The 12,829-nt window shown below is 56.0% G+C and overlaps 1 protein-coding gene across 1 annotated transcript; it reads left to right on the top strand.

Moving 5' to 3' along the window:
• The first annotated feature begins 425 nt into the window (after positions 1–425).
• On the top strand, positions 426–5,764 carry IGFBP3 (insulin like growth factor binding protein 3). The gene is made up of 4 exons (XM_059397157.1): positions 426–980; positions 3,943–4,169; positions 4,484–4,603; positions 5,245–5,764. Exons 1-4 carry the CDS (start codon positions 572–574, stop codon positions 5,368–5,370), a joined length of 882 nt encoding a protein of 293 aa, XP_059253140.1. The 5' UTR covers positions 426–571; the 3' UTR covers positions 5,371–5,764.
• The last annotated feature ends 7,065 nt before the right edge of the window (positions 5,765–12,829 follow it).

The raw sequence follows: 12,829 nt of genomic DNA, 5'->3' as shown, positions 1-12,829 counted from the left end.
CCGGACCCGAGGACTCCCATTCTGGAAAGATTCGCAAAGTACACTCGGCGAAGAGCGGAGACGCCCGTCTCGCCGACACCAGCCCTCCGCGGGGCGACCTCCCCCGGGCCCGCAGGGAGAAGGGCGGCGGCGGACTGGCGGGGGGCGCGAGGAACGCCGGGGTGGCTGGAGGCGCCGGGAACCGCGGGGTGGCGGGGCCGCCCAGTTGCCCGGGACTGCGGGGTGGCGAAGGGGCCAGAGCGCGCGCGTCGAGCAGGTGCCTGGGCGCCCGCGCGCGCTGCGCGTCCCCACCCCCAGCCCAGTGGCCCGGGGTGCGGCGGGAGCCCCGAGCCTCTTGCGCGCCGGCCCGCCCCCTCCTCCCCCCACCCCGCGCGCCGTTCCGGGGCGTGTCCTCGGCCACCCGGCTTCTATATAGCGGCCGGCGCGCTCGGGCCGCCCAGATGCGAGAACGACGGCGCCACGCATAGTCCTGCTCGCTGCCTTCGGCCGTCCCGCAGCCTCGCGCCGCGCGCCTCCTTCCGACCCCCGCGCGCCCCGGCCGAACGAACAGCGGGCCCCCGCTGTGGGCGCCATGCAGCGGGCGCGCCCCGCGCTCTGGGCCGCGGCGCTGATCGCGCTGGCGCTACTCCGCGGGCCGCCGGCCGCACGGGCCGGCGCGGGCTCGGCGGGCGCGGGCCCCGTGGTGCGTTGCGAGCCGTGCGACGCGCGCGCTCTGGCGCAGTGCGCGCCGCCGCCCTCCGCGTCCGCGTGCTCCGAGCTGGTGAGGGAGCCGGGCTGCGGCTGCTGCCTGACGTGCGCGCTGCGCGAGGGCCAGCCGTGCGGCGTCTACACCGAGCGCTGTGGCGCCGGCCTCCGCTGCCAGCCGCCGCCTGGTGAGCCACGCCCGCTGCAGGCGCTGCTGGATGGCCGCGGGCTCTGCGCCAACGCCAGCGCCGCCGGCCGCCTTCGCGCCTACCTGCTGCCAGCGCCGTCCGCGCCAGGTGAGGCGGCCGGCCCCGGGCAGGGGCTGGGGCGGCGCCACTGCGGGGACCACCTCTCGCCCGCGGCACGGCGTGCAGCCGGCCCACTGCGGAGTGCTGGCTAATTACGAAGTGCTTTCGGCAAAACTGAGCGCTGGCTAATTACGAAGCGCTTTCGGCAAAACTGGGTCCAGGGTTTTCCGGGCAGGGAGGGAGGACACGAGGTTGTCACGACCGATCCCATACCGGGGAGCCTCCCCCCCGCTCTTGGCGCGGGCTCGGCGCGGGAACGTAGGCACGGAGCGTGCGGCCCACCTCGGGAACGCGGCTTCCGTGTCTCGCAGACTGGGAGCGAGCGCGTCTACGCCGAGGATGCGGCGGGAGCTGGGGAAGCTGGGAGGCGGTGCGGCCGGATTCGGACTGGAGAAGGTGGGCAGGCACGTTGTAGGAGATGGTTGCAGTATAAAAATGCCAACACTTGCACAGACCTAGTTTGCGAAGCAGTGACACGCCTCGGGGTGCGCCAGAAACAGTAGGGTGGGAATCGGGTATTGGCATCTTTTGCATTTGGGCAATCTGACTTTGGAAGGAAGGGACTCCCCCAAGGTCCCCCAGAGGCAGGGAGGAACGTGGGGGCTGAACTCGGTTTGCCAAGTCCTGCATCGTCCCCCTGGCGCATCCCGTCCGCCCTGGTTCCTGGATGTCCCCAGACAGACGCCAGGTGTAAGGGCTTCAGGGAGCGTGGACTCCCAAGATTTTGGGGATGGTGAAGGGAGGTTGCGTAAACCTCAGGACTGTTTGCCACTTAATCCGAGGTGGAAGGGATGAGGTCCCGTTCCTGGGAGCCTCCAGAGGACAGAGGCTCACGTTTGGCAGAGTTAGGCCACTGGCTGGGCCACTGTCAGCCGCGTGGCTCCGTGAAGGACATCACGCTGATCCCTGAGAAAGCAGCCTAAATGGAGTCTGCAGCTGTTGCTGCAGATCTCCCTCCAGCAGGCTTGGCCAGCCTCCCTGGGTTCTGGGAGTCCGGCTCCTGCAGAGCTGGAGGCCCCGAGAAATCTGCCCTGGCCTCCAAGGCACCAGGCTGGACAGTTAGTGGGCAGGCCCCCACCCTGGCCTGGCAGGAGGGAGGTCTCTTTGTCATTTCGGGTTCTGCATATTACCTCTCCTGGCTGAGGCTCTGTCTCTGCTAGGCAGGGCTGGCTCTGGATCCCAGAGAAACAGACACCATCCCAGGATTGGTGGGAAGGCAAAATTCCCGTTGCCTAAAACATGCAGTGTTTTATCACAGTGGATTTTAAATTGCTAGGTGCGTTTGTCCCTGAGCAGTTAACGTCATTTGCCATGTACACTTTGTTTCTAGCGTGTTTTCTGGGTATTGGAAAAGTGATATTAGAAGTTCATAGGACACAGCTCCCGTCAGTGAGCCGGGAATGGTGCTTTTTAGCTAAATAGCTACACAATGTGGGTTGATGTGTTTTATTGTAATGTGATTAGAAGACCTAAGGTTTGATGAGACGTAAAATCCGTGGGTGTGGGGAGGTACATTTAAATGGCAGCCAGAAGTTAAGATTATCTGTTGCTTAAATGCAGAGGTTTTGTGTTTCTGCTTAAGTCAGCAGGCATTAGAAAGAAAACCCGGGTGGTTTAAGAAATTACTCAGTTCTTGGAAAAGAAATGCAAATATGTTTATTTACATACTTTTAGCATCTCCTTTGTCCCCAGTACTTCCCTGAAAAGGGAGGAAAAAAACCCTAAGGTTAAAGGACATTGAAACCAAATTCTACCAATTAAGAACCGACGGTATCTGGCGCTGGGGCTAATCCGGGTTGGCCCAGACGCCAGACGCCTCGGGAACTCAACCGCCCCTCCGCTTCCAGGGACTGTCTTTTCCCAGGTGAGGAAGTGGAGTCAGGGAGGAGAGGGTGTCTGCCCAGCCCCTGGTGAGCACACTTTCGCTGGGCACGTCCCGGTAAGAGCCTGTCCTTTAGCCAGCCTCCAGAGCATTCTCCAGGAGATACTGCAACCATACCCTAGAGCCAGAGGTCTCAGCTGGCTTCCCTGGGGCTGCCACGGTTCATGAGGGGCGGGGCCTGAGGAGGGCGTTCAGCACCCCCCCAGGTGTGGCAGTTTAACGAGCCACAGCCCTTCCCCATAGCTGGTCAGCCCCCCTGTAGTCCTGCACATGAAACCCCCGTGATGCTGGGGACATTTGAACACCAGTGTCAGGGCCTCGTCTTTAGCACGCTGGTCGCAGAGCAGTGTCTGGGGGCGGCGGGGGGGGGGGGGGCTCTCAAGGACTGAGTACTCGGGCTCGCACAGAGTCTGTGCAGCTTGGGGAGTGTTCCAGCCCATGAGTGGACAGGGAGTTAGAGATAGGACATGTAGACCTGTCACACGCCACCCTACACGCCCAGAGCCAGGGGACCTGCAGCCAGGCTTGGAGAGGAGTGAGGTTTCTGGGCCAGTCTGCCGGATGGCACAGGACAGCGCCGGTATCAGAATCCCTGTGGGGCTTTTGGACCCCCTGCCCCAGGGGGCTGTCCCCACCTGGCGCCTCTGACTCAGCAGGTAGGGCAGAGGTGTGCTGGTCCCCAGTGCCAGGAGGCTGCACTTGGGGTGGCCTGCGGGTCATAAATCCTGGGCACCTTGTGCCTCAGGCGTGCCCCCTGCCGGCGGAGGGCGCCAGGCGCTGCCAGATCCACAGTGAGAACCCTTCCCTGCCCATCCCCCACCATCACCTCGCCTCTGAAAGCACACATCAGATTTCATTCTAGAAAGCGGGCTTCCTGGGGCAGAGTTGCAGCCATGCTCTGCTGGTACCGTGGGACAGTACTGTATGCCGGTGTTTTTTAGGTTATTTGGAATTGCTGGACGACATTTCCATCCAGCAGGGTCTTGGTCGCCAGGGGTTAAGATTTTGAAAAGACCGTTGGTAACCACGGATGGCTATCACACCCGCGTGTCCCTTGCACTTTCCAAGGAAACAGCAGTGAGTCGGAGGAAGACCACAGTGCAGGGAGCGTGCAGGGCCAGGCTGTCCCCAGCACTCACCGGGTGCCCGACGCCAGGCTCCAGCCCCTGCACACCAAGATAGACGTCATCAAGAAAGGGCACGCCAAGGACAGCCAGCGCTACAAGGTGGACTATGAGTCCCAGAGCACCGACACCCAGAACTTCTCCTCCGAGTCCAAGCGGGAGACGGAATACGTGAGCCTTCTCTTGGGGGCAGTGGGCTGAGTGTGGAGGGACCCTTCCCACTGTAGGATCTCATGGGCCTCCAGGTGGAAGGACATGGGCAGGGGCGCCCTGAGTCCGGCCACGTTCTGTTCGCCTGGTCTCTCGGTGCCCTGGCCTGTGGCGACTCTCTCCCGGGTCCTGGGCCTTGCTCTGGGGACCTCATGGGAGACGGGGAGCCAGGGTTGGTGTCATGGTGGGGATGGCCCAGCAGGTCCCTCCACGGATGCATGGGACTCTCTGAGGCCGCGCACTCCCGAGTAACTGTGGCTTTCCCCGCACCGCAGGGGCCGTGCCGCCGGGAGGTGGAAGACACGCTAAACCGACTCAAGTTCTTGGACATGCTTAGCCCCAGGGGCATCCACATCCCTAACTGTGACCGGAAGGGCTTCTACAAGAAGAAGCAGGTAAGTGGCAACCTCGCAAGGTTCCCTCCCCCGCTCCCGCCATCCATACCTCCCCTGACCCGCAGAGCCACCAAGCACCACCCCCAGAGGTCCCTGGCCTAACTAAAGGGTCAGAAAGCTTCCCCGAGATCCCCTGTTGGCCCCCCCTCACCCATCCTTCCCGGGAGTTATAGCACGACTGGGGGGGGGGGGGGGTCATTACTTTAGGGTAGGGTAAGCATGTCTCTAAACACGAGCCACCCTGTGACGGCAGCACCCACAGTTCTGCCACAGTAGCTGCAGAATGAGTGAGGCCACGGGCCTCCTGGTTCTGTCAAGCCTCTCTGCCATCAGCCATTAAACAGCAGCATGTCTGCTGCTGGCGTGTCCTCATGGATCCCTTGCTCAGCAAAGGCGCGCTAAGAGCCCATCTGTGCGGCTCCACGGGCGCTCTGAGACAGGTGCACCGGACAGGGGGACCCTCTCACCCCCTCAGGCTGCTGGTATGCCTGCAGGTCGATGGGGGCTAATGTCCACCTGAGACCTGAGGGGTGCAGAACCACACAGCCCTGCTTCTCTAGAGCACCCCCTCCCCCACATGCATGGCCTCCCTGGGGGCCTGCTGCACCCTTGGCCCGGGTTCACTCTGTGCTCCCCCGCAGTGCCGCCCTTCCAAGGGCAGGAAGCGAGGCTTCTGCTGGTGCGTGGACAAGTACGGGCAGCCGCTTCCCGGCTTCGACGCCCGGGGGAAAGGCGACATTCACTGCTACAGCATGGACAGCAAGTAGACGCTGCTCACCACGTGCACCGGGGGGGCTGGGCCCCGGGGCCACAGCGGCGTGTCTGGGGAAGCGGAACAGACCCCGCAGGAGGGTGCAAGCAGCCCCAGGGAAACAGGGCCTGGGGTCAAGATTGTCTCAGGCACTTGGAGTCCCTTGGAAGACCTTGGACTTGGACCTGTGCACGGTCACACCCATGCACACAGGGAAGTCCGACAGCCAGCCTTCGGCTGCCGCCGACTTGTCCTCACGGGCAGACTGTTGGAAACCACGAGGACTTGTGAAAGGAACGTGCTTCCCACTCACAAGTGTGGCTGGTTTTTCTCTGTAAAACGTAACAGATATTTTGATAGTCTGTGATTGATACCATTGTAATAAAGTTTATTTTCACTTAACACAAAAATGAGATTTTAAATGAGATTTATGATGTTGAAGAGTTGCTGTGGTGTTCGGTACTTCTTTGCCTGCCCAAAAACGGGAGAGCCGTTGGGGAAAACAGAATAAAGGTGTTTCATCTCGAGACAAATCTAAGTAAACAGAAGAAAATTTTTGTAAAGATTTTATCTGTTTGACAGAGGGATAGACCACAAGCAGGGGACGCGGGAGAGGGAGAAGCAGGCTCCCGCTGAGCAGGGTGCAATACCAGGACCCTGGGATCATGATCTGAGCCGAAGGCAGACGCTTAACCCACTGAGCCACCCAGGTGCCCCCAAATTTTCATTTTTAGCTACAATATTTCCCCACAAGCTGGGAAGAAAGAATTCAAGGTTCTGGGTGGCACTTGGGGACGTGGCCTCTGCCTGTGTCTCGTCTTTGGCAGGTGCTCCTTGGGGACAGTGTAAGGTGAGTCCCTGTACCCCACAGCCGGAGTCTCAAGCCAAGGGTCCCCCAGGGTCCCCGGGCAGTTAAGCCTTTCAAGGTGGAGGAGTTATTTCAATATATCCCTTTTTCTGTTTGTCCACCATAACGTGGAGCTCAGAAACACCTTACTTTGCACACAAAAGACTACAAGGTCAGGCTCACCATCTCACCACAGACTCGGTTTATAATTTCTGTGGCAAACTGATTGCTCTCAACCGAAGTTTAGAGACAGATGCCTGCAGCGCCTAGGGTTCTTCTAGAGTGTGCACTGGAGCATCTGACCCTTGGCTGGGTTTTTTATTTTCCTCCAAATATTTTCCAGTGCTGCGGCTGGCTGGCCCGTGGCCCTAAGCGGGCCCACACAGCCCACTTCAGACCCAGGGGGTGTTGGTTCTGTAGAGAGCATGCCTCGTCCCCACCAGGTAAACAAGCACAGGCCTGGGGACAACAGAGAGCCCCGCACCCTGGGGTCTGGACATCCCCATGCACCTGCCCTGGGGTTTACTTCCAGAGGCGGGTTGGGGGTGGCGGGGAACAGCAGGACTCCGCCCATCTCAGAGGTCGTGGAGTTAGAGCAGGGTTTTCTGGTGACCGCAGACAGAAGCATTTTTCCATTCTGCAATTCAAGTATGAGTTTTATTTTTTTGTCTCACTCATCACCTCCTCAGCACGATATAAAAGTAAAAATAGTTTCATCACCCAGCAAAGAGGGACAGCTTGTCAGGGACGCTGGAGGCAGCTGGAGAACCCTGGGCCCGCCACACTCAGACCCCCCTCTTCTGTTTCTAAGTCACACACACGTGCAGAGACAACACATTCTCCGGACGTGTCACCCTCGTATCCGTCCTAGGCCGGATGCGCTAGGACGTGTATCATAATCCTGGGCAAGATGCGAGCCGCGCCAGAGAAGAGAAGCACGGCCTTGACAGAGGCCCTCAGGCCAGGCCTGGCTGCTGTCCTTGCGGCTGGGCCTGGGTCCCACAGTTGAGCCGGAGACACCTCAGGGTACGAGCAGGGCACGCAGCCTTCCCGGAGAACATGAAGGGGTTCTCGAGACATTCTGCCTACCTGTGACCTTGCCTTCATTGTTTATTTAATAAAGTTTTTTTGGGAAAAGGCATTTTTGAAAAGTTTGTCTTGCACTGTATTTTTTATTAAGAGTTCAGTTTTACCATAAGGAAATCCCCATCCCCATGTTAATGACTGACTCCGTGTTTTGTGGCGCTAGAGAAATAAACCAGGAGAGAGGAAGGTGTTCTGAGCACATAGGACCCTCCACACCTGCTGGGAACCTGCGGTTCTAGGAGGCCGACTATGGGCTTATTCCCACCTCGGGAGGGCATGGCAGGTGGACAAGTGCCCCCCATGACTGTCTGGCCTTTGCATTTAGGGGGTGTTCCCCAGGGACCTATCTTGTCACCACTCAGCTTTCAGAGCCAAGAAGGGTGGGCATGGAACACGCCAGACGGCCTCTCCTGGGGCCCTTTATTGCCGCCCCCACCGCTTGGAGGGCAGTGGATGAGGCAGGAGGAGAGGGAGACCCAGAGGCTGGGCGGGCTCCTGCCTTGGCCCTGGCGTAATTGTGCAGGTGCCTTCAAGAATCAATGACCAGTCTCCTTGCACAAAATGGCCTGTCCAGAGCCGTAACTGACCCTTTAAAGAAGCATTTGGGATGGGTTCGCCCTACAGAGTCATACCCTCTGGCATCAAGCTCCGTAGGTCTTCATAGAACAAACGCAGAGGAACATGGGACAGGCCATGGTCCAAGGTCAGTAGGGGTCCATGCCTACCAAGCACTAACCCAGAGGAGGGAGGGAGCCAGCGAGCAGACCAGGCCCTTGGGGGCAGCAGGTGCCGGGTGACCATGGATGCTTGGGATGCACGAGTTTGACGGGTGTCCTGGCATCTGGGACCCGAGTGCCGCAGGTCCTTTAAAGCCCCTGCTGGTGAGAGCAGCACAGAAATGAGCATGCCAGGGCGTGTGTGTCACGGGGCCCAGGGAACACAGCCGCTCCCTCAGCTCTCCGGGGTCCCTGGGGTCCAACCAGCCAGACAACACAAGGCAGCATCACAGTTACGGTGCTGAGGAGGGCGTCATGGAAGGGGCTTCTCCACCGTGGCAAGCTGTCCAGAGAGGAGGCTTGGCTCATACAGCCGGACCCTGGGACCCAGCACTCCAGACACGGGCCTGACGGCGGCGCTCCGGGCCTGCACACAGCACCAAGACGTTTTAAATGGAAACACATTCCTTAGAAAGGACCGTGATGATGTCACCCACCTTGTTGTTGAGGTCAGCGATACGGAAAAATGCTCAATGTGGGTGAACATGAGAGCCGATGCGGTGGTACTGTGTACACACACCACGTGCCCACACAAGCGCATGCACACACGGGTGCACACACAGGCACACTCTTGCACACGCATGCGCTCACACGCACGCACAGGCACACTCATTCACACATGCACACAGGCGTGCACACATGCACTCAACTAAAAGGAAACACAGCATAGTGCCCGCCCTGGTTGGGCAATCGTAGACGCTGGCATCCTCCCTGTGCCTGCGCCGGGAGCCTCAGGTGGGGAAGGTGCACTCGCGGCTGCCCCGGGTGAGGAGCATTCACAGGCCGACGGAACTCTGAGCAGCACAACTAAATTGAAAGGGAAACAAAGAAGCAGATCCTTTCCATTCGAAACAAAATCGTAACTGTCCATGCAGCACAGGTTTGGAGAACAGAGCCAAGGTATCCTATTACAAAGTAAGAGCTAGAAGCAGAAAGAGTAACAAAATGGCAAAGTTGGCATGAAGTTTCTGATGGTTGAAACCAAGAACACAGAGATGGGATGAATAGAAAGGGTAGAGCCAGGGGCTGAGTGAGCAAAGATGAAGCCGACAGCGGGCCACCTGTCGTACAAGGAGGAAGGGGTCAGAAATTGCAAAATAAAGGGAACAGTGGAGAGGACTGGAGGCTGGAAGCAGGGAGGCTGAGTCCAGACCACAGACATCCTGGCGAGTATTTACAGAAATAAGAGAGAGATCTCATTGTAAGGAAAAAACACAACACGAAAGACTGTAGGCTAATGGGTTCTACCAAATGTAGAAAGGGACACAGTTCAGAAACACTAACAGAGGCGCTGGTGTGGGTCAGTCAGTGAAGCATCAGGCTCTTGATTTCCACTCAGATCATGATCTCAGGGTCGTGGGATCGAGTCCCACATCAGGCTCCACGCTCAGCCCAGAGTCTGCTTGAGATTCTCTCTCTGCTTCCCTCCCACCCTTGCTCCCTAAAATAAATAAAATCTTTTAAAATAAAAGAATTAAAAACACTGGCAGATACATGATGGTGAATTTGTAAAATATCAAAGCTTGGAGAGAGAAAGAGCAGGTCCCAGATGCGGAAACAAGCGTGGAGCGGACTCCACAGGGTGTGACCATGACTCTGGACGCGGGAAGGACAAAGGAATGACAACCACTGGAGTTTTACAGTCAGTCACATTGCCTTTGAAGGCAAGGGTGTAAGAAATAGTTTCAGGTGCTGGGGACCCGGGAACATGCCATCCCGGAGAAGCACACTGACGGGCATTTTGGAGGAAGACCCGGTGTGGGAGGTTCCAGGTCCTGATGTTGAAGGTGGAAGCCGGAAGGGGGCGAACAGAGTAACAAACCAAGATGCCGTGAATGGGTCCCACAATCAGTGCTCTGGAGTCAGTGATTGTCCAGTGGCACCAGCGCTATCCCCCGCCCCTTCACCCCCCAGGACAGTGGGCATTGTCTGCAGAGGTTTCTGACCTTACACCTGGAGGGTCCCCTGGCGTGGAGCAGGTGGACGCCAGGGATGCTGCTAGACTTCCCAAAACAGGACAACCCTGCCACGAGAAATTATCCCTCCCAAAATGTCGCTCGTGTGGAGATTTAGGAACTCATTGAAACCGATGTTAAGATTTGCCAGTTGAACAGAGGCAGGTTCGTTTGCTGAAAGTCAAGATGTATTTGGTTACCACAGACAAGGCTAAATGTTAGAGGATAGAAAAGTGGTATCAGAAAAACTAGCCAAAATAAAGGAGAGCAGCTTGTACCACCAGAACAAATAGATTATAAGCCAGACAGTGGTTAACTGAAGGTAGGGAAAATCACTACAAGATAACAAGAGGTAAATTAACCAGGAGTAGCTAGCTGTTCTAAACACCTGGGCACCTAATAAGATATCTTTCAACAATCTTATTTGAAAATTAATCTGATTACAGGAATTTTTGCCCTGTCTTCATTATTGATTATTAAACAAACCAAAAAAAAAAAAAAAAAAAAAAATCAGCAGGGATTCAGGAGATCTGCAACCTCCACACTAGCCTGCTTAGCCGAACCAAGTTACATGGGGGGAATTACAGGCGACACGTCCTTCTCAAGAACCTACAGAACACTGAAAAATTTATCATATACAAGGCGTAAGAAAGCCTCAGAATCAAAGAATAGGCACCACATACACGATAGTTCATGACCATAACGTGACTACACTGAGAATTAATGACAGGTATAATCTCCCTAGATCCGCACATTTTCAAAAATAAAAAAGCACAGACATGAATAACTCAAGGTTGAAGGAGGAAGTAAGCATCTTGAAATTAAAACTGTGGGTCATGTTGATGACGGTAACGAAGGCAAGCAAGGAGATCAAAAGAAATATACACTAGAAATACGTAGGGCAGGTAAAGAGGGGCTGAAAACCAGCTACGTGAGGTGGTGCTTAGAGCAAACCCAGGGACCACACAAGCAAAGAGGTCATAAGGAGAAGAGCGGAAAGCCGTCTCCAAGAAGACGTGAGCTCAACACAGCCAACGCTTCTTTGAAACACCCAACAAAAGAGGGAAACACCTTTAAAAAGACTGTCAAGCATAAGCGGTCCACAGCTAACATTATGAGAGAAAGGAAACATAGGAGATAAAGCAGAAACTCTACGGGTTCTCAGAAAACACTATCAAAACTGTGTACCATCGACTTTGAAAGCCTAAGTAAAATCTAAAATTCCACAGAAGTTGTAATTTTGAAGAACAAATCAAAAGCCTGCAGATTCTTGTAATTGTGACAACAGTTGAAGGAATGTTTAGGATACTCCCACCAAGAAAACACCACGTCAAAACGGTCTCACGAGCCCTAAGAAACGACTGAGGAACAGAGCATCCCAATCAACAAGGACTTTTTAAGAAGCTATAGAAGACCTCCATTCGTCCTACAGGAGCAGTATAACTCCACAGCCAAAACCACACAGAGACGAAAAGGCAATATACCCACCTATGGTGCTCATCAGTAGAAAAATCCCAAGGAAATTGTTACTAAATCAAATCCCACCGTTCATATAGAAGGTATTATGCCCTTTCCAACTTGAGTTCATTCCACCCCTACACAATAACTTAATGTTAGAAACTCTACAAACAGAGAAAACGTAACTAATGAGGTGAGTCCTCAGCGCATTACTAAAAATAGAACAAATAATAAGCGAGCCAAATGCAGACCCATAGTGGGAGTGGGAGTGCGCTCTCAGCCGGGGATTGTGATGAATCCTGGAAGCTGATCAGAAGGGTTCAAAATCAGCAGGAGAGAGGCAGGAGCCCAAGGGGGCGGGGGTGGGGCACAGGTGACTCCAAGTGTCACTAGTTCTCCAGGAAACTCCCACTTGGTCTTCCGGCTCCTGTGCCTTCTCCTGGAATCCAGCATCACCTCTGCCCCCAGAAAATCTTTTTTAACTGCTTTGTTGAGATAGACTCCCTATACCATGCAATGGCCCCATTGAAAGTGTGCAAGTCCGTGGCTTTGAATGTCTCCACGGACATGGGACATCGTCCTCACTCGGGTTCAGAACATTTCCACCACCGAGTAAGAACCCCCGTACCCATGGGCTGTCGCCCGCCAGCCCCCATTCCCAGCCCTAAGCCACCCCTCCCTCCAGTCCGTCTCTGCAGCTTTCCCTAAGCTGGTCGTTCACAGCGTCACGGAGTGTGACGTCGTTTGACAGGGCTGGTTTGCGGAGCAGACTCTTTTCAAGATCCCTCCGTGTTGGAGCGTACGTCAGTCCTTTTCACGGCCGGGTAGTCTTTTCGTGGATGGAGACACAATATGGGGTTTATCCCTCCATCCACTGATGAGCATTTGGACGGGTCCTCCTTTTAGCTGTTACAAATAATGCATCTAGAACATAACCTCGTGCACGAGCTTTGGCATGGACATACGTTTCATGTATCTTGGATATATCTCTAGAAGTGGAATTGCCGAGTCCCATGGTAAATCGGGACTGGGACCCCAAAGCTGCGTGAGAAGGGGGTGCATGAGAGGGACTTCAGAAACAGGGAGGGAACATTCACTCCCCGTCCATGCAGCCACCACCTTCCCAAGGCGGGGGCGGGCATTTATTCTCACTACATCTGTACCCTGCAGGTGGGTGGGACGACACAGCCAGCTCGACAGGAACTCCCAGCCATGTGGCCATGTCCCGCTCTGGTCCCAGACTCCCCACCTGACTCTCTCTGCACGTTTACACAGACTCGGATCTGGGGCTGCGGAGGGAGCCCTCCTTCAGCCTCCTGTTAAGTCACTTGAAAAAAATGCACCTGCTCCGCA

The sequence above is a fragment of the Mustela nigripes genome, chromosome 4 (assembly GCF_022355385.1).
Source record: "Mustela nigripes isolate SB6536 chromosome 4, MUSNIG.SB6536, whole genome shotgun sequence".
NCBI lineage: Eukaryota > Metazoa > Chordata > Mammalia > Carnivora > Mustelidae > Mustela > Mustela nigripes.
This window is presented reverse-complemented; position numbering and strand designations above follow the sequence as displayed.